The sequence below is a fragment of the Ctenopharyngodon idella genome, chromosome 16 (genome assembly GCF_019924925.1).
Source record: "Ctenopharyngodon idella isolate HZGC_01 chromosome 16, HZGC01, whole genome shotgun sequence".
In the NCBI taxonomy this organism is placed as follows: Eukaryota; Metazoa; Chordata; class Actinopteri; order Cypriniformes; family Xenocyprididae; genus Ctenopharyngodon; species Ctenopharyngodon idella.
This window is the reverse complement of record NC_067235.1, coordinates 31159726-31182804: the sequence shown is the minus strand read 5'-3', so window position 1 is coordinate 31182804 and position 23079 is coordinate 31159726. Positions and strand designations below refer to the sequence as shown.

The following is a 23079-nucleotide window of genomic DNA, read 5'->3' as shown; positions in this document are numbered from 1 at the left end:
CAAACCCTATTTACTGCATTCAAGAAGCCGGTGACCCTGTAAAGCTGCTTTAAACAATGATAAACCCTGATAAGAACGACCATTATTGAACATCTTACACCAAATCTCAAGTGTTATCTGTCATGCTCCCACTGTGATTGTTTCATAGTGATGAACTCAAAAACATCACAGAAGTGTATGTCACTTCAGAAAGATCAGGAGATGCAGAATGCGTCAAAGGAAATGCCATATATGTATGCATGCATGCTGTTTACTGCATATTGCACAATATGAAGTGAATACTATTGATTAAAACTAGTCTGCAATCAACATCTGAACAGCTGCTTGTGACATAGTTGTCATGTGACCTTATATATACATATACATATATACACACAGAAAGGGGCTTTTCTATATGCTTGCTATGTTGTTTCTTACTAGCACAAGAACTATGCGCAAAAGTAAAAATGACACTTGCTATAACAAACAGCCCTAATCAAGATATAAAATAGAGTAAATAAACACATCGGCGCTTGCCATTTCATTTAATAAACGTCATAAATCCTGCTGCATTTTCCGTATCAATCAAAGCCTGAGCTGAAATGTTAATTACTCGTCCAGCCTCCCCCAACAGCAACCGTTCTCTTTTGTGATTGAACCGCAAGCGTATATGAAACAACAGAATTAATTTTCCCTTCATTCTTCTGCTTCAAAAGCAGCGCTGCGCTCTGTGCGTCAAAGATCCGCCTCCACGGCAGAGTCCCGCCTTCCTCCCGCACGGCCGCCAGCAAACAACCTGCTGTGAGCTGATAACAGGATTAATTCAGCTGCGACTCCTAATCTGTGAAATTAAAAACCTCATTCAAATGACTTGCCTGACGCTTGTCTTCCGCAAACGCCTGTTTTCTGTTGTGCGCATAACATGTGTAGGACTAAATGTGCCTGTGCTACAGTTTTGTCCGTCTACTAACAGAGGCCTAAAAGAAGATCAGCGGCTGTGGAGGGTCTCACGTGTGGATTATGGCTACGTGTCACATTAGATATGACAAAAGGCCTTGAGCTCTTCTAAAAACCAAAACCAGCCTGAGTGACCCGAATCATCAGCAGCAGCTCAATGTTTCTTGTGTGTTGAACACAAATGCTTCATTAAAGTTGGCATGAAATGGAAGTTGCAATCTTTTCTCGCCTATTGTGTAGTGATCTGTATTTATCTTTGCTTGCTTGTGAGGTGACCTTGGGTGTTATGAAAGGCGCCATTAAATAAAATGCGTTATTGTGACGTATATCTGAGTGAAACAGCTTCTCGAACAAGAAAAAATATAGGGCGGGGCTTGATTTTGTTCATGGGGAGTTGAGTGGATGGTTGTGGTTTGCTATTGGTAGATCTCATTTGAGTGACAGGTTGCCCCGCCCTCATGCCAGTAATCACGTCATCAGAGAAGAGAAGAGATATCACTGTAGGAGGGAGGGGAAGTTATTTTGATTAAAGATTATGAGGGTACATGAATTAAAAAAATAATTATGTATGCAGATATAACAGCCAATATTAGGCCTGTCACGATAACTACTTTTTGTTGTGCGATATATTGCCCCAGAAATAATTGCGATATGCGATATTATTGTCATTTTAAGACCATTTTATGCCACTGAATACATAATCATAATATAACAGCATAATAATGCAAGTAGGCCTGCACACTTTCAAATGATAATGAACTTAACTCTTAAGAATATTTAGATACTGGAATTGAAGCATCCAAAAAATAATAATGTTGAATAAATAATAAATAAACCTTTGCTAACAAAAAACTGCAAAATAACAAGTAGAAAAAAAACACTTGCAAATGCACAAAAGGCACTTATATGGAGATTTTCCATCTACAGGTTTTTCTGACCTTATTTTCTCAGTAAAGTAAGGGTGCACGCTATTGTCAGATGTCCATATGAACAAAGGCACAGATTTAGCAGTCAGATATGGCCTGTTTTTCTAGAGGCGTGTTTGAAAAATGTTTTAGCGCCGCGTCATGCACGAGATGCTGCTAAAGATGTGAGTGCAACAGTCAAACAAACACGTTTCCATGGAAAAACGGCGCAGTGGAATGCAAAAACGCGTTCTCTATGAAAATGAACTAGACACTCGCGACTGCCACGTCCTGTATGAAACTAGCTGTGAGCGTGCACCATTTCGCGCTGTCATGTTTATATTTGCACCAGTGGATTGCGGAAACTGAGTGCATTTGCACTTATTCTTCCAAACTGTCTGTTGTTGTCAGGAAAACACTATAATGACACGAATGACGCATTTTTCCGCCTGTCGATGTCAGCTCTGTGTATGAAGGAGCTGAGCCCTGCTTTCGCCTCGGAGAGCTGACGAGATGACAGAGGCAGCATGATCGGCAAAATGTCAGTGACATTTATTTTTGTGTAAACATAATGGGAAATATATCGCGTCACTGAAAATGACCGAGGTCATGTCCATATTCTGTCGATATATCGACTATCGCGACAGGCCTAGCCAATATCCTAGTAATATGCATGCTAATAAGCAACTAGCTAATAGTGAGAATTGGTCCCTAAACTAAAGTGTTACCCAGATTACATATAATCAGTTTCTACCCAGCACTGTCTATCCTCATGTTTAGTAACATCACAAGCCACTAGTTAAAAAGCATGCTTTTGTTTTTCACTCATTTTTATCAGATTTTCAGTTTCTTTGTTTCAGGTTCTTTTGTTTCTGTAGGACTCTGAAATGCTGCTCATTTGAAACTTTGTAACAATTTGAAAAACATGCATTAACCAATCAGAATCAAAAATTCAACACTGCTGACAATAACCAATTCCCGCATATTTGGGTTTTGCAAATCAAAAAAATAAAAAGTGTCTGTCTCTTGGTCTCCAGGATAAAGTGAAGCACGGAGAAACCTGGAATGTGACACAGCAGAAACATGGGATGACTGTGCAATCTTTGTGTATTACCATCAGAGAGATCACCATCACCACAATGAGCTCAAATTGAACGGCGTTTGGTATTCAGTTCCAGACATGCATCGATAAGACAGCATGTTTAACAGTAAGAAAGAGCGGGAAGAGACAAAGAGCATAAAATACTGATGAAGGAAGGCAGTAGATGAAACACTAGAGGAAAACACTAAGACTGTGTTCAGAATGGAATACTAACAAACTGCCTACTGCGCAGTATACACTGTACACTGACATCTGTGCTTTAAACAGGCATAATAATGAAAACTACAACTGCAAAATATAAAATACATGTAATATATTTAACAGTATGCACACAGTCATAAATAATGAAAAGGAGAAATAAAGACTTAAATAAAGTTTGATTTAAAAAATGGATTAAAACAAATATGAAATTGGTTATTTAATGATTTAAGGCCCTGACACACCAAGCCGACAGTTGGGCTTCGACCAGCGTAGGGTTGTCGAGCGTGAGCCGGCCCAGTTTTTGTGGTGTGTTCTGCACCGTTGGCAGTAGTTGGACATCGTCAGGGGTATTTTTAGCCGATTGAGCATGTTAAATCGGCAACTCTGATCGGCTGTTCAGCTTAACAAACGATTCAGTGCACAAGAATAAAGACGAAAGCTATGAAAGCAAGCAAAGAAGTCAAGACGGCACAGACTGACTGAATTTTCATAACAACATGAGCCGTTTGGAAGTGATCAGCATGATAGATATTTAAAATGGTAATCAAGCGCTGCTTTGTTTACAGTTTGTATATCAGCAATCCTAATTTTGGTTTTCCTTTTTGAATGACGAATATAGACTATTGATACCCGCTGATATAGACAGTTATTTTCATGTGCAGGACGCACATGTTAGTTGACAGTCGCCTGTAGTCCTTTTGTTGTGTTTAAGTGCAGCTTTTTAGCCCAGACGCAGCCGACGTGAGGTGACAACACAGTCAGCTTTCGTCACCGCTAGTTCTTTGACGTCGGCTTGGTGTGTCACGGCCTTTAAACAGGCATAATATGAATAGGAAAAATAAAGACAAAAATCTTAAAGGGATAGTTCACCCAAAAATGAAAATTATCCCATGATTTACTCATCCTCAAGCCATCCTAAGTGTACATGACTATCTTCTTTCAGACGAACACAATCTGAGTTATATTAAAAAATATCCTGGCTCTTCCCAGCTTTATAATGGGAGTGAGATTTTGAAGTTTCAAAAAGCGCATCCATCCATCATAAAAGTAATCCATACGGCTCCAGGGGGTTAATAAAGGCCTTCTAAAGCGAAGCGATGGGTTTTTATAAGAAAAATATCTATATTTAAAACTTTATAAACAATAATAATGCATCAGGTTAGAGATCACTCTTCCGCCGGAACTAGACTCGCATATAGCCATTGTCGGAAGCCAGTTATTATAGCCTATTTTAGTTTTAAATATGGATATTTTTTCTTACAAAAAACAATCGTTTGCTTCAGAAGGCCTTTATTAACCCACCGGAGCTGTATGGATTACTTTTATGATGGATGGATGCACTTTAAGGGCTTCAAAATCTCAAGCACCATTCACTAACATTATAAAGCTGGGAAGAGTAAGGATATTTATTTAACTCCGATTGTGTTCGTCTGAAAGAATAAAGTCATATACACATAGGATGGCTTGAGGGTGAGTAAACATTACTCAGTAACATTAAAATAATTAATTACATAAAATGAATAAAGTATTAAATTAATTAATTAATAAACAAAGTTTGATTTTAAAATGGATTGATACAAATATGAAACTGGTTATTTAAAACTTGATATAGGCATAATAATGAAAAGGTGAAAGAATGAATGAATGAATGAATGAATGTTCGATTTTTTAAAAGTGGATCAAAACAAATAAAAAAATTATATGTATATGAAAAACAGCATATAGTATTGTGTGCAGTGTGCTCTGATTATGTACTGCACATTTTGAGAAATGTAGTAGGTCACTGTTCCATTCATGCATACTGCTAAATTAGTATGAGAACTATAGTAGTGTGTGATTGTGAACTCAGTGAGGCAGTGATGTGATGTGATGTGAGTTGACTGACTGTCAGGCAGCTCCCAGAGTCTCGGGGGCAGATGGCTGAAGTATTCGTGGTGGAGGGCCGCCTGAGCGGAGAGCCGGTTCTTTGGGAAGCACTGGAGAAATCTGGAAGCCAGCTCTTCAGCATGATCTACATAACCCAGCCTGCCAACACACACAGATATAAACACACAGATGACTACAGTGCCAAGATCACCACACACACACACACACGCACGCTCACTCGCATCTCCAGCTCAGTCTCTCTGTCAGCTTCACTCCCGCTGACGTGCGGCTGGAAAAATGTTTGTTGACTTTTTTTGGAGTGGAAAATGCAAAGCGAGTTTTCACCCACAAACGTCCTCTAAACTGCAAAGACAAAGACCAACACAAACACACCCGCAGATTCTGCACTGCAGTACAGATAAACACACAAACACACAGCAGATCTTAAGAAGCTGAGAGTACACATGTGCTGTGGTCAGTAAATTAAACCATGTTACTAGTAATGATTTTAGGATTGCAAAACTTACATGAATGACTGCATCACAATATAACAAAGATGGTTTGACATTCATGGCCTTAATTATCTGACATGAGCAAAGACTAGATCAATTGTCTTGTTTTTACTGCAGTTTATTCTGTCTGATTGACATACAGTTGCATGTAAAAGTATGTGAACCACTTGCAGAATCTGTGAAAATGTGAATAATTTTAACAAAATAAGAGAGATCATACAAAATGCATGTTATTTTTTATTTAGTTCTGTCCTGAGTAAGATATTTTACATAATAGATGTTTATATATAGTCCACAAGACAAAAAATAAAAAAAAATAAAAAATTGCTGAATTAGTTTGGGAACCATTGGTTCTTAATACTGTGTGTGGTTACCTGGATGATCCACGACTGTTTTTTTGTTTTGTGATAGTTGTTCATGAGTCCCTTGTTCATTCTGAGCAGTTAAACTGAGCTCTGTTCTTCAGAAAAAATCCTCCAGGTCCTGCAGATTCTTCAGTTTTCAAGGATTTTTTTTGCATATTTGAACCCTTTCCAGCAGTGACTGAATGATTTTGAGATCCATCTTTTCACATGGAGGACAACTGAAGGACTCAAACACAACTTTTAAAAAAGGTTCAAACATTCACTGATGCTTCAGAAGAAAACACGAGACAACTGCTCAGAACAAACAAGAGACTCATGAACAACCATCACAAAACAAAAAAACAGTCGTGGATCATCCAGGTAACCACACACAGTATTAAGGATCAATGGTTCACATACTTATGAATGGGGTCATTTTAATAAATTCAGGATTTTTTTTTTTCTTGTGGACTATATATAAACATCTTTTATGTAAAATATCTTACTCAGGACAGTACTGAATAAAAAATAACATGCATTTTGTATGATCTTTCTTATTTTATTAAAATTATTCACATTCTGCAAGTGGTTCACATACATACACTGTATATATATATATATATATATATATATATATATATATTTATTTGAAAAAAACTAATACTTTTATTCATCAAGGATGCATTAAATTGATCAAAAATGACAGTAAAGACATTTAGAGTTAAAGTTTTAAATAAAGTTTCAATTTTTTTTTTTTTTTTACTTTCTATTAATCAAAAAATCCTAGAAAAAATGTATCACAGTTTCCACTAAAATATTACGTTTTCAACATACACAATAATCAAAAATGTTTCTTGAGCAGCAAATCATCATATTAGAAAGATTTCTGAAGGATCATGTGACATTGAAGCCTGGAGTAATGATGCTGAAAATTCAGCTTTGATCACAGGAATAAATTATATTTTAAGATATAATCACATAGAAAACAGTTATTCTAAATTGTAATAATATTTCACAATATTACTGATTTTACTGTATTTTTTGATCAAATAAATTACAGACACTTTTCAACAGCATCATAAATTCAGAATTTCTGTGCATAAATCTGTATTATTTCACAGACAAAACAGAAAAAAAACTAAGTGGAATATACTGTACAGTTCCAATCATGGATATCTAGATGTGCCTCAAATAAAACCCTAAAAGATTCACTTTTTAGCTCAATGACTGTTTTGGAAGAGCAAGTTAGTTAACATGACAGTTAACGTCTTCTATCTTATCAGTAACACATCTGCTCGATGACTCACTCATTTGAAGGATATTTTATCACTCTACTGAGGTTTGATTCTGTCACATTAAAGTAAAGTTACAGGATTGATTGTTCGTTTGCAAGCATTTGCATGTTGTATAGTGTGTTTTTGGGCCTAAGGCTGAATGCGTGTGTGTGTGATGACTGAGGTCCTGAACTATCACACACACTACAGCCAATGAGAAACCAAATGTTAAAAACTACCAATGTATGTGGATAATTAGGCCTCTGCAGCATTAACACATTAAAGAAACATGAAGTTTTCTTAGAGTTTCTGTCCACCAGCAGCGCTTTCAGCACTTTAAAATAAGCGTGTGTGAAACGAGCTTGTGTACGAGTGTCTGTGTGATTAGATGGAAAAATCTATAGGCTTCTGTTTGCATCTGAAGTTCCCACTCGTGTTCTCGCTCTCGCAGCTGCTGGTGCTTCTTCTGCTGGTTCAGAGGTGGGTTAATCGAATGAGATCAGAAACTTACAAAACTTCCTCTGATTATGAGTTTAGGGTCAGTATGATTTTTTATTTTTTTGGGAAGAAATGGAAAGAACTTTACAATAAGGTTTCATTAGTTAACATTAGTTAATGCTTTAACTAATATTAACTAACAATAAGCATTCCATTTGTTACAGTATTTATTAATCTTTGTTAACTTTAGTTAATAAAATACAGTTGTTCATTGTTAGTTTATGTCCGCTCAGGTCTATTAAATAATATTAACAGATCTTTTACTATAAATAATATATTGGTAAATGTTGAAATTATTAACCGAAGATTAATAAATGCTTTAGAAGTATCACTGTTCGTTCATTTTGTAGTTTACTAATGTTAACTTTATTGTAAAGTGTTACCGAATATTTGTAGTTTTTACAAATGCGTCACACAGAAGGACTATTTAAGCGAACTGCTAAACCAGAGTAAAATGTTATTGCTCAGATGTTGCTCTTTTATAGTTTTCATAGTTCTCACTGATGATTCATTTAAGGATTAACCTCATCTCAGATGTTTCTCCAAAAAGTGAGTATAAAATTATAAAAATAATGTAATGAGAAATTAATTTGACAACGATTTTTATTATTGATTAGTCGGGTCTGCCCTCCATGCTCGGAAAACATCTGACAGTCGCGTCAAATTACAGCACTGAATAACGCATTTCTATGGACAAAAATGCATCTAAAAATATTGAAGGAAACAGATTGAGCAGCTGCGGGAAAGGTACGAGATCAAAGCTGATCAAAACATGAGAATTCTTTATTTTAAAGGGTTAGTTCACCCAAAAATGAAAATAATGTCATTTATTACTCACCCTCATGTCGTTCCACACCCGTAAGACCTTCCTTCATCTTCGAAACACAAATTAAGATATTTTTGTTTAAATCCGATGGCTCAGTGAGGCATAGCCAGCAATGACGTTTCCTCTCTCAAGATCCATTAATGTACTAAAAACATATTTAAATCAGTTCATGTGAGTACAGTGGTTCAATATTAATATTATAAAACGACGAGAATATTTTTGGTGCGCCAAAAAAAACAAAATAACGACCTATTTAGTGATGGCCGATTTCAAAACACTGCTTCAGGAAGCTTCGGACAGTAATGAATCAGCGGTTCGGAGCGCCAAAGTCACGTGATTTCAGCAGTTTGGCGGTTTGACACGCGATCCGAATCATGATTCGACACGCTGATTCATAACGCTCCGAATCTTCCTGAAGCAGTGTTTTGAAATCGGCCATCACTATATAAGTCGTTATTTTGTTTTTTCTGGAGCACCAAAAATATTCTCGTCGCTTTATAATATTAATATTGAACCACTGTACTCACATGAACTGATTTAAATATGTTTTTAGTACAATAAATGGATCTTGAGAGAGGAAATGACATTGCTGCCTATGCAGGCCTCACTGAGCCATCGGATTTCAACAAAAATATCTTAATTTGTGTTCCGAAGATTAACGAAGGTCTTACGGGTCTGGAACGGCATCAGGGTGAGTAATAAATGACATTATTTTCATTTTTGGATGAACTAACCCTTTAAGCTTCAAGCTAATTCATTAGCGTAATGGCTTACCCTGTCAGGCGCTTTGACAGATGCATGTGTTTCCTCAGCGCAAAACGTTCATTCTGCGGCTATATCCTTATCTGTATGTTACAAAAATTTACGCGAGCATTTCCATTTTGCATGAATGTTCGTCCTGACAGTCTGTGTTAAACTTCAAACTTTACTGAATGAGCTCTGGCGCGTGCACCCGAAACGCGGTAGAGAGGGAGACAATTAATATTAGCGCAAAAATGTTCATTTTGCTGAAATATCTGTTGTTTAAAGCTAAATTTAGATTTAAAAATCAACATGTCATTCAAGTATTTTATGAGTAGTAACTGTAAATGGATAACAACATGTAATTTAAATGTAAGATGTCTCTTATAGCCTTTTTACAGGATAGAGAAATGACAGTAAGAGGTGACTGTGTCCAGAGTGAATGTGTGTGTTCCTGCAGAACATTTATCTTGCCTGTTGTTTAACACTGAGATTGTGTTTTTCTTTATTATCTTTATTACTATCTTAATTTGTAATGTAGAGATTTACAGTATATTCACAATATACAGTGCTTAACAAATTTATTAGACCTCAGCCACCCAATATAAGGTTTCTGCCACAGCTGTCCTAAATTATCAAAAATCATTTTTCATCTTTCTGTAATGGTTAATCCACCAGTATGTGTTCTTTAGTCACAGCAGTATTTCTAATGCTACAATATAATTATCGTTGTTATCCATGAATTTTCGATTTTACTGTTTTACAAGAAAGGCAGAAAAAAAAAAACTTTATAGTTGTTGTTTTTTTTTCAGATGCCCAATTACAGTCAATAACAACAGACTGTTATTAAGTTTTTAGTTTTTTGGGGGGATATTATGTGTGAATAATGACTATTTAGTTGTTTCAGTTTGTTATTTGCCTAGTAATAGGCAATAACATTTTTAGTTTTAAACAAATATTTTATGAATCTATCAAAACTTGTGTTCTCTCTTTATTATGACAGGTAATCTAATAAATTAGTTTGAAGTTCATTGGGCAGGATGTGCAATAATGTGTTTTTTTGTCAAAAAATAAAATAAATAAAATAAAATAAATAATCGGCCAACTACTCGATTATCAAAATAATCGTTAGTTGCAGCCCTAATTTAAACAAAAGTATCAATTTAAGGTCATTGCCATCTAGGAGAAATAATTGAGATATTAAGAAGATCTCAGTTGATCTGTGATAGCAAATTTTGAAAAGCCTATGAGAAACAGTGAGATTACAGCATCTAAAACACACTTTGCCATTCACACAAAAGACAAATCTGTGCAAAAAGCTGTACAAAAACACATAATAAAAATAGTTGGGGTCACTTACTTATTCCAGGCTTGTCTGAGTTTCTTGGGACTGTAGACAGTGAAACGATCTGCAGATGAGACAAATGACAGATTAAAAACCGCTCACCAAGGCTGCATTTATTTGATCAAAAATACAGTAAAAACAGAAATACTGTGAAATATTATTTCCATTTAAAATAACTTTGTTTTTTATGTGAATATATGTTAAAATGTAATTTATTCCTGTGATCAAAGCTGAATTTTCAGCATCCTTACTCCAGTCTTCAGTGTCACATGATCCTTCAGAAATCATTCTAATATGCTGATTTGATGCTTAAGAAACATTTATTTTTATTTGTAATTTTGAAAACACTTGTGCTGCTTCATGTTTTTGTGGAAACCGCGATACTTTTCTTCTTTCAGGATTCTTTAATAAATAGAAATTTCAAAAGAACAGCATTTCAACATTTAATCATTAACATTTTGATCTTTTAAAATATTATAAATGTCTTTACTGGCACTTTTGATCAATTTAATGTGCTCTTGTGGAATAAAAATATTAATTTATTAAAAAAATAAATAAATAAATAAAACTGTTACTGACCCCAAACTTTTCTGTCAGCGTGACAAATAATGAGTCAAGAAAGAAATGATATTCTGCACAGCTGATATTCTTCCTAGATTTTATAATAATATTTTGAATTAGTTTATTTTTCTTTTTTCAGTTTAATTTTAGTTAAAGTTTTAGTAATTTTGTTATGTGTTTTTGTCATTTTATTACGTTTTCTTGTTTTTAGGTAGTTTTTTTTTTTATTTATTTCAGATTTAGTTATTTAACCAAATGCTGTCTTGTCAACTAACTGAAATAACATTATTTTATTTTAGCTAAAGTTTATTTTATTTCAAATAACAAAAATGTTTTTTATGGCTTAAGTTTTAGTTAACTATAATAACCCCTAAAGGTATTCTGTTAATACAGAAAATGTGTGTACTGCACATAGTAATCATCCTCTATACTGCAGAAACAGCAGTATGTTAGTATGTTACTCTGAACACAGTCTCTTTGTTCTAGATGTCGATTCATTAGTTTGGCCTCCTGCGGACTGGATCAATACACACCGTCCGCTCGGGCATTCAGGTATGAAGCGTGTCAGTACACACACACACACACACACACACACAAACACTGATCGGATTTCCAATCAATGCCCCTTATATAAATCCCAGCAGCTTCATGACCTGCAATTAAACATCTCAAACCCCACAACCAATCGATAACTCTTCATCAAGATTGAGTATTCATTAACAGCACACTGGAAGCATAGAACGGCATATTTATATAGCAGAATACACTGTGATCAGGTCTCATACAGTATTATTTGATTATTTGTCTCAGCTAGTCATAGTGCAGAAGCACAGTAAACACTGCCCTCTGCTGCTACAACACTGAACTACACCAATGTTATTACTAGCTGATATAAGGCAAGATACTAAAGGCAAAAACATGCACTGGCCAATTTTGGGCTATTTTGCTTCCATAACACATTTAAGTGTTATCTCTGAAGGAGTGACATCTCCACTTCTCAGCAGCACTTACAAACACTTACAACTTTAGTTTGTAATACAAAAAAATCAATTCTTACTGTAATCAATCAAATGGGGAAGTATGGTGATGTCTATTAATCTATCAATTGTTTTACCCTGTAGTGTCAAACCATTATGACTTTCAAAATACAATGAGGGCTTTATTAAACAAATACACACACTATAGTAACAGCTCAAATGTAAAATGGTTGTTCAGCATCTACTGAAGCTACATCACAAAATAACCTCTTTTACCTTTATCGAGTAAATGTAATGTTGATACTACAGACTAACAGGGCGTTTTAAAAGATCAGTTGATGGGTTTAATTGAGATTTACTGTCGGCGAGGCTTCACTGGGATATTCCGTGTTTTATTAAGGTCACTTTGAGGAACATCAGAACTGAAGGACTGAATTGCAGTTCACTGTGTGGGTCACACTGAATGAATTCCTGAATCTCTCCAGAAGATGGCGCCTGCAGCTGAATCATCCATCCATTCATTTTCCAAACCGCTGGTCCAGTGTGGCTACAGCGTAATATACAGATATAAATCCCTTATTAATTGATTATTAATTAAGGTTTATACATGCTAGTTATTATGATAAAACTTTTCATCTTACTACTGGGGATGCCTGTTTTCTATAGTTTCAAATGATTATTAATTAGTCTTAGAGTTCATTAGCGGTATTTTTAACACCGAACCTAAAGACATAGGGATAGGTTCATAACCTGATTGCTCGGCTTTTATGACGTATATTTAGAGACGGAAATTGGCGAACATCCAAAACAATGTTGTGTTCTGGGATAAATGCACTCGTTGTATGTGCGTAGCCTGCATATGATGGTATTTTGACCAGTTGAGAACTCGTGAAGACCTTATAAAATGTGTAAAGGAGTCAAAACAGCGTCAGGAATCCCTCCGTCACACACAAACACAGATCTGCTGCGAGGAGACGTGGTTCTGATGCCTGTACCAAACTGTGATGGGCAACATCACGACTATGATGAGAAAAAACAGGTATACTTGAGCATTCTGTCCTTTAGGGTCACATCATGTCCTGTTTTTGGTTCGTTTAGATGTCTTTGTTCTGTGTGGCAATTATATTTCAGTCAAACCGCACCAGAGTTTGTAAGTGGACAGAGAACCATCTTTTTCAGGGGTCTTCAGGGATGCTCACCAGGGTTCAGATAACAGCGTTTACACTTATTCAAATGAACCGCACTAACAGAGCAATCGCAATAGAGTTCATTTTAATCAAACCAAGCCTGCCAAGTGTGTACAGTCCGAATTCACTCATTCGTTTTCATTCACTCCTTTAAGTGAACTATGTTAGTGGGCTAATGTAGGGAATAGGGGCGATTTCGAACACAGCCTTAAGGCCGTTCACACAACGATAACTATAAAGATAACGATAGGTATAGTTCTAAATATAAAAGAATAGCAGAGTCCACACCACAGCTATAACAATAACGATATAGAGAAATGATATCATTGGAATCACATTCAGAACGATTTTTTTCCAGCTGTTGAACGATAAAACCCTGACAGCCAATCAGAATCCAGCTCGCGCATTTAAAATGTTAGACAACATTGCGGAAAAGTTAATCGCCGAGGTCCAGAAAAAGCCACCACTGTTTGACAAGTCAAACCCCCTTTTCAAGGATACTTTAAAGAAAATGGATATATGGAAAACAATCGGTCATATCCTCGGAATAAATTCTGAGAAGTATTAACGATGTGATCATTATGCCAGGATAGCAATCAGTGTAAAATAAAATTACCTCAGGTATCCAGTGCTAGTTTCGACAACATTGTCTTACTTCCTTTGAGGTTGCAGTGAAAAAGGTGTTGTTTTTATTCCACTATATTGACTTCATCAGCTAAATTCACTGTTAGATTAGATCGATTACACTAGCTATTCACTCGAAACATGGCATGCTGAGGACATCTGCTGGTTAAAGCTGTGTAAATGCAACAAGAACAACAAAAACATGTTGTACACACTTTGAAACCACAGCGCGTGAGCTTAGAATAAACAGACCTTTATTGTTTGTTGGTGTGGACGCAAATATAGTTATAGTTCTTGGTGTGAATGGAGCTTTAGATAGGGTGACTATATGTGCCATTTTCCCAGGACGTGTCCTGTCCAGGATTTTTAAGTTGCATAAAATGTTCCAGTTTTGGTTTTGTTTTCATATTTGCGGAAGGTAATGACTGAAAAATAATTTGACCAGTAGCGTGCATTATACATAATCGACCAATCGTGGCTTGCGAGAAGGCTGGATCTACAGAGAACGGTCAAAGCATTGCAAATACGACAACATTTTAATGCATTGCATGAAGACTGTTAATAAGAACAGTGGCTTGCACAGACCTCCGTGTAGAAATCGCGTTCCTAAATCGCGTTCCAGGGGCACATCGATATGACCACTTTCACGATTAAAGAGGCAAGGGCTCAAGCCATTTTAGGCAATTTAGAAATCCTGGACAGGACGCGTCCTGGTAAAATGGCACATATGGTCACCCTACCTTTAGACTTGAACAGCTCTTTAGTATCTGTGCTTCAGTATCTATGAAAATTAGCATAACGGTTTATTCCAGAACATTCCTCACATCTTGTTCATTAGGCCAGTGTTTCCCAACCCTGTTCCTGGAAGCACACCAACACTACACATTTTCCAAGTCTTGCTAATCAAACACAAATTAATTGCAAAAATACTTCCAAAACCAAGATGGCTGAAGTCTCAATGGTCTCATATCTGTGGTTTGTGGTCTCCTCTGTGTGGTTGTGAGTGTTAATGAGCTCCCAGAGGTCGTCTGCTGGCACACGGATGGAGGACGATACGGGACGCGTTGTCAAGGGCACGTCAGTGTGTGTCATTTACAGTCAGATGAACAGGGAGTTTACCTGGTTTGAAGTGCGGGAGTGAGTGAACACCTGGCCACGTCTCCTCCGAAGGCGTCCCCAAAACCTGCACAGACAGAGAAGACAAAGAAAACTAGTTAAAGGGCAGAGCGCAGACATCCATCCCAGAGGGTTTTCCTGGACACCAGCAGAGCGGGACATTTAATTCACATGACTGCTCAAAGGCATTGAAGATTTTCAATGTGAATGCACAAGTTTATTATGCACAAGTGTGTGTGTGTTTAGAGCAGCAGTGCTGGCGGACAGCAGGGGCTTTTTGAAGTCTGAAGCTTGTAAAGAGCACGACTCGATTAAACACACACTGTAATTACAGCCGTCAGACTCAATGAGCCGAACCGCTGAGACGAGCGGCAGAGAGAGTGTGTGTGAGATCACGTGTGCAGATGAGACCACAAAGAACACGAATTATCAGAATTATTTTAATTATCAGGTGATTTTCACCCTACTTTCATTCTCCTACACATACAGTAGGTGTTTTTAGTACTCCAGATTTGTTAACATTAAATAAAATGGTGCTTGACTGTGCAAAACACAGTGTTTGGCTGGTTTCCAGGATGTTGCTATGCAGTTGCTAGGGTCTTCTGGGTGGTTACTAGGTTGTTCTGTGTGGTTTCTTTCTATCTGGTGTGATGTAAAGTCTGTAGATGTGTCTCAGGTTCCTCCTTCAGTGTGTGTCTATGGGATTTTATTTTATTTTTATTTTTTTTACCTGGTGAAAATGTTGCATCTGATCACTTAAGTAACGTAGCAGCACATCTCTCCTAAAAAGCACACATGATTTGAGGAATCATTCATGTCTGGAGCACAAATTACGCAGGACAATGCACACACTCAGTAATGACTTGGTAAATATGAAGGATCAATCTGTCCAGCAGGGGGCAGTATTGAATTTTGTTCAGTTTGATGAAGCGTAAATCTGTCTTTATAAGAACTTTTATTTAAAGAAAAAAATACATGAATAATTATATGCTGAATATCAGCTGGCCACACATTAATTAGTGTAGGTTTAACTTAATTATGTTTGTGCTGTTTTAGAAGCTTGATGAGTAATAATTCAATTTGCACAGAATGCAAAACAACTTAATAGTATTTAAACAACCAAAGACAACAGCAGCATTCATCATATGTGAGTCGTGATGACCCATGATAATACACACACACACACACACACTCACATACCTAAATGAGGCCATATCATAGCCTTTTAAATAAACTTAAAATATATATATATATATGAAGTTGAATAAGTAAATGTTTGAATAGCGTTTGGTTTGCTCTTCTGTTCATGTTCTGTATGGCATTCATCTACATCTGTTATTCTGCTCTATATCTAAGCTTTAGCTGACCTCCTTCAGAAACAAAGACATGAGAAATGCCCTGCGTCCCTGCGATCAGACCGCTTTCACAGCCATGTACCTCTATGATGAGAAATCTCTCTGACAAACTGAGTCGAGTGTTCAGAAATCTCACAGGAACTGGCTTCAGCGCTGGAAAAACAGAAAACGGTCTCTCTCTCTCTGCCCGTCTGTCTCTCTGTATCTGTCCATCACGCTCTCAGAGAGCAAGACCCTTAAAACAACCTCCACTCAGGAGCAAAAGCAATCTGGAGTGAAATTTGTCTTCTATATTGAACACATATTGGGGGGAAAGATCGAGCCCTGGACATCAAACATCCAGCACATGAATCTCTGAGAGCAGGTCACCTTGACATGACCACTGACACAGACAGGTTCAGTCCGGATCAGATCTGTTTGGGACACAGTCAAACACAACAGTGAATCCTTACAGAAACAAAGTCAACATGCAATCAAAACTCACTCTATTTACTTTCTTACTATGTTACTGGTCTCACTGTGAATGATGCATTTACTGTATGCATGTTATTCCCACACTAGAGCGGAATATTCACAGCATGAAAAAAAGTAGGAATTCCCATTAGCTGATTGGAGATATTGCAATTTTGTCTATATTTTGTCCCAATAAGCTGCTGCATGCAGATTAATCTGTGCGTTTGTGTGCAGAAGTGAGTGATACTCATCATGCTGACCAGCCACTGATATGATAATGAAATAATTTTGCAGGCTTGCCTTTGATTTGTGCATGACTGCATGTATATGAAATTTAAGCAAAAAAAGTCTTCAATGAACTAAAACTAGTAGCAAAATTACATTCAGTGTGTTCACTTGCACACTATTACCATGCTTTTACAACCAGACAACATGTAAGATTTTTTATTCTAGAAAATATCTGTCACGAGTGGCTATATATAATAAAGCGCACTACAAGAATAATTCAACTGTCTTTAATCCAAAAATCCACAGGAAAACTCACAACCACTTAACATTGACGAGACCGGATAAAGAACTGAACAAAACAGGGAGTATATATACACAGACTAAATGAGTTAATTAATTGAACGACAAGTAAACAGAATCATTAATTACGGGAACAAACTGGCACACGCTAGGAAACCTGGTCACACAGGCAAACAGGAACAGGGAAAACAGAACTAAAACACAATAGGGGCTTTCCTACCGGAGGAACCGATACAAAGTTCCTAGAACTAATGGTGAAAGTACCCGCTTTTTGGCCTGATCGAAATGCAGGAACTGGGAACGATTTTAGTTCTAGGAACTCCTTTTGGGGGAACTAAATTAGCTCCTACTTCAGAGTATTATTGAACATACAAACACACTCAGTGTCTCAATGAATGCAAGAGTTCAGGGCAGGACTGTTTGTTGAACAATGGAGGACGTGACAGTTATTATAGCTGTCATTTTGTTTACAGCAGATAGTGCCGCAAAAATTATAAATCACCACATTAAACATGCGATCCACTCAAATGAGTTGAAATTAGAGGATTGATATTAACCACAGCAGTTTTTACTCACGCACCATGTTAGAGAAAGGTCCTGATGTAAAAATCTATTCCTGATGTCAGGATGCTGCATTCATAACCAGCTCTTCCTCTGACACACAGAATGCTCTGATCTGAGGGAAAACTGGTTCATTCCTCATGTTTTGCATGAGCAGATGGGCCAATGAGGTGTGTGACAACAGACTGATGGACTGTCAGAGATACTGTGCAGGTGTGTGTGTATGAGTGAGCGTACAGTATGTGTGTGTCAGTTTGGAGAAGAGGGCAGATAAACAGGAAGGAGCATCAATGTTGAACTTTATGGAAATGAGATGCTAAAGAGAAGCCAAGGTTTTGACGTCTGCCATAAATTATAAGCTGATGCAATTTACTTATTGCTCAATACAGTCAATACACAACTATTTTTCTCAATACACTAAACCAAACTAAAAATACAGGCATTGTTACTAAAACACCAACTTTGTGAAACTAAAGTCAAAATTTTATCGTGCAAATATGATGAATCGCATTGCATATGTATGCATGTATTTATATATGTATTATTTCTGGCCTTCTTTCCGCCAGAAAAAAATAGTCCCTGACCGTGAACAGCAACAGAAGTTACATTAGAAGTTACCATTACAGAAGTTACCATTAGATGGCGGCAAAGACTGTCTTTATGAGTGTGTCAGTCAGTAGCGAAGACTTTTACATTGAAAAGACTGAATTGTTGTGAACACGGAACAAGACGCAAATGACAAATGCTTTGACTAGCGACTGTCAGTCACGGGAAAACCCCTTAACTGTTAAAAGGACAGGATATTGCAGCGGCCATTTAAACTGATTTTTTATTATGAACATAGACTGACCTGAAGGAAAATGCTAAATCTGAATGCAGGTAATAAACTCGCTCACTCGATCTCTTCTACATAATACAGTAAGCTTCAATGAACAAAATCAATTGAGAACAAACAGTTTACAGGACAGGAACTAACCGTTTTATAAATATACATACATACATATATTATATATATATATATATATATATATATATATATATATATATATATATACACACACATATATACATATATGACAATGTATTGACAAATTATTGACTATGTATTGAGCTGAATAATGACACTATTGTCTTCTGCATGAAGTTTGCAACATCAACACTGTTACTGAACTAAATTGAATTAACACTGAACTGCCTCAAGCTGAATAACGACACTTTGAAACAATTTCTATTGTGTAAAGCAGTATAAAAATAAAGGTGACTTGACAAAAATGAAATGCAGATGTGGTGTTTTGTGAGATGTGGAGTGGACTCTTCCACACCGGTTGAACACTGTTGTTGTGAAGCTCTCAGAAGCAGAAGGAGGTGCAGATGTCATTCAGCACTGAGCCGAGGGGGTTACTGTACCGGCTGAACACGCCGAGCCCAATCTGCACTCGCCGTGAGTGACGCCACATGTATTATGGATGGTGGGTGGAGGGGAGGGACGGGAGCCTTTGAAGTGTGAGTGGAGCGGGTGGAGAGAGATCAGGGCTGCGGGAGCGAGTGGCAAGCGAGTGTTTTGCAGATCAGCGGGAGGCTGAGGGAAGACGTGCCGGCGCTGACAAACCACAGCACACGCTGACAGCAGCCATCAGGAGAACACATCCTGATCCCCCACAAAACCTGAGAGAGCCGCACAAACCAGAGGAACTGATGAACTTCACTCCCTTCTTAAACTTTAGTACAGTTCAAGAGCCACTGGAGCATCATGGAAAAAGACTTTTGTTGGTGACTAACTACATTTGTTTTTACTAGCGCCTTTATCTGAATTAACTGATACCACAATAAAGTCCCATTCACACCAAGAACGAGAACTTTATTAGCATTCACACCAATGGACAATAACTATAATTAGGGCTGCACGATTAATCGAAATTAACCAGAAATCAAGCTTAAACTGATCTGGCTTATTGCAATTATGAAATCGCAAAGGCTGTGATTTATTTTAATGCGCAGCTTGTCAATGAAGCACGGCTCTGTGATCAGTAGTAAATGCTGTTCCATCTGAAAACACTGCGAGTTTGAGTCGCGTATAACGTGCATTTGAAAAAGCAACACTCGTCAAACATCGTTCCAAACTTGAGAAGCATTTATGAAACTCTTGTCCAACAAAAAATAACATTTAAAAACATGTTTTTACTCCAAACTCACTTCATAACATCAGTTGAGTGTTTGAAATATCATCCTTCTGTGAGATGATGTGGCTTCTAACACAGAATAAGGCACACAACATATTATTTCATAGTATTCTATACAGTGATGGCTATGTCGATTCGCATTGCATTATAAAATTACTTTATTATTATGAAAATACCCATCTTCTGAATATCTTTGAAGGATTGTAACATGACCAACTTTGGAAAATCCAGTGTATGTGCAGCCAGGGTATATCACGCACACTGAACGTGTATCTGGTTCCTTTGAATAAAATCTGCAGGTAAACGAGTGGCAAGACTCGCTGTCAATCACTCTTGAAATGTCAACGGCAGTGAAGTTGCTTCCTCTTTGCCCTTTCACTAGCGGTCCCGCTGGGCAGAAGGTCACCACATGCCCTCGACCAGCTAAAACAACGACCACCCAGACGCAGTAATTAATTTCCCCTGCCAGGGCGAAGCGGCTTCACTTTCAGAGATCAAATCTCAGGAGTGTCTGGACACAAAGTTATGTAGGTCAACTCAACTCAACTCAACTCATCTCTGTAGGGCTGAAAGACACATGCACCAACCCTAAAATGGTTCAAAGGTTCTGTTGGGTCATGAGGAAAAAGCTGACGGAGGACATCAGTGAATAAAGTTTCACAGTGTCTCCTTTACACTGTTTACTAGCTGATTATCATGTCAAAGCTATAATGTCAGTCTGTTATGTTCTGAAACACTCCGCAAATCATCTTGAATGGGTCAAACTTGGAAATGGATGGACTAACTACACAGTAAACTCTCATCCACTTGGACATCATCACTTTTTGTCAAATCTGAATTGAAATGAACTTCAAATGAAATGATCTGTGAGTTGTTAGTTAAAGGGGGGGTATCACACACAGTTTCTGCCAATCTCATGTTAATCTTAAGTACCTATAGAGTAGTATAGATTCCTTCATATCGCCGAAAAGTCTTTAGTTTTATCATATTTATAAAAGATACATACGCTGTACCGAGTCTTTCCGAAAGCAGCCGAGTGCCTGGAGGCGTGTCGTGTGAGTGGAGATAGAGTTTTTGTGTAGAGATCGGCTGCAAGCTATCAATGGTCAGCTAAACAAATATATTTAAACACACGCAATATACCATCCCATTATCTTTGGATAACTTCTGAATCACTATAATGAATATAGCTTATAGTGAATGATGAATAATTAATTTATAAATTCACTGCGTTCGTGTTGTTTACATTATATGCACTTAGGCGCCTATTGCCAACAAAACACATTTGAAGCAGTTTTACTCTCCACCTGTGGTTCCGACTCATAACCGGGATCATTACCGCTGTGACCGCTCCATCTTTCAGTTTCAAACGATCTGTAAATCCAGCATAGAACTGGGCCTTGTTTATGAAACATAAGCGCCGATCCTGAGGGCTCGAGCAGCCACGGAAAAACACGAGATATTCTCCATTCATTTTAACCAATAAAAAAGTGATTGCAACTATCAGCTTCTATGGTTATTTTAATAACAAATATCGAGAGCGCATCAATGTAATGCATGAGCACAAATCTCTCAGCTCCACTGGGTTCTTTGGGAAGCAAGGTTATCTTTCCCCTCACAACCAAAAACATACTTCTTTGGTGACATTGTTGATTTCGTGGTCTAAAAACAAAGTGACAAATCTTTCTCGAGCAAGTCCTGTGCAGCGCTGCTGATGACTTCCGTAAAGCCGAATGAAGTGTGTTGATGGGCGTGCTCTTGCTGTCTCGCTCTGGTCGACGTGTGCGCGCGCGCTCTTCCGGGAGAAGTGCCCGTACAAGGAATTCCGACCATTCTGATGTCACACAGGCCCATACTTGAAAAAAAGACCCCGAAGTTTGTGAGGATTTGGAAGAGTATTTTTGGCACAGAAATACTTCGTCATATGTCCAACTCGTGTTTTGAAACTTTGGCCATGTTTAGCATGAGAATCCAACTCTTTAACAGTGTAAGTAAGTCAGAATGCATGAAATAGCATTATACCCCCTTTTAATAAATTAAAAGTGCTCCATCCAATGTGCCTCATCAATACACTTGAATTATTTACTGGATTAGATGAGCAATGATTCAAAAATCCATGAACAGTGAGTTTTAAAGAGGTCCTTGATTATGATTTCAATTTTTTAACTTTAGTTAGTGTGTAATGTTGCTGTTTGAGCATAAACAACATCGGGAAATTTACGACGTTCAAAGTTCAATGCAAAGGGAGATATTTTCTTTTACAGAAATCACTTTTTAAGGACTACAACAAACGGCTGGTAGGGACTACAACAAGCTTCTTCCCAGGTTGGTGACATCACAAACCCTAACATTTACATAAACCCCGCCCCCAGGAACACGCAACAAAGGGGGTGAGGCCATGTTGGGCTGCTTTAGAGAAGAGGAAGAGTTGTTGTAGTAGAGTGTTGTTGACATGCCGTCATTTTACGCCGGACTGCTTCACAAACGAGTGTCAATTCAATGCTGGATTTGCACAAAAGATTAACATGACGGCACATGCTAGTCGATGAGTTGAATCAACTCACAGCAACTACATAAATTTATCCACTAACCATTCAGAAACGTCCAGTTTCATTCTAAAAGTTGTAACTTCTTCCTGAGTCTCTCCATCAGTGTCGACTCCAGTTTGAACAATGTAAGGCTGAACACCGTTACTGACAATCCTCATTTTTGCTGCGTGAGATTCTCCAGCTTTGTTGTTGTTGAGCAACTGAAGCATGAACTGTTAAAGCTCCTCCCTCTTCTGGAAAGGGGCCGGGAGCAGCAGCTCATTTGCATTTAAAGGGACACACACAAAAACGGTGTGTTTTTGCTCACACCCAAATAGGGGCAAATTAGACAAGCTATAATAAATGATCTGTGGGGTATTTTGAGCTGAAACTTCACAGACACATTCTGGGGACAACAGAGACTTATATTACATCTTGTAATATAGGGGCATTATATTC

At 37.5% G+C, this 23079-nt stretch overlaps 1 protein-coding gene across 3 annotated transcripts in view; it reads right to left on the bottom strand.

Moving 5' to 3' along the window:
- The window catches only part of cdk14 (cyclin-dependent kinase 14), a 183260-nt gene that overhangs the window by 45602 nt on the left and 114579 nt on the right, over nucleotides 1-23079 (bottom strand). For all 3 annotated transcript variants that reach the window (XM_051865454.1, XM_051865455.1, XM_051865456.1), the window contains 3 exons: nucleotides 15019-15082; nucleotides 10566-10614; nucleotides 5030-5169 (listed from right to left, as the gene is read on the bottom strand). In XM_051865454.1, the coding sequence (XP_051721414.1) occupies nucleotides 5030-5169; nucleotides 10566-10614; nucleotides 15019-15082 (253 nt within the window). The remainder of the gene's footprint in view (nucleotides 1-5029; nucleotides 5170-10565; nucleotides 10615-15018; nucleotides 15083-23079) is intronic.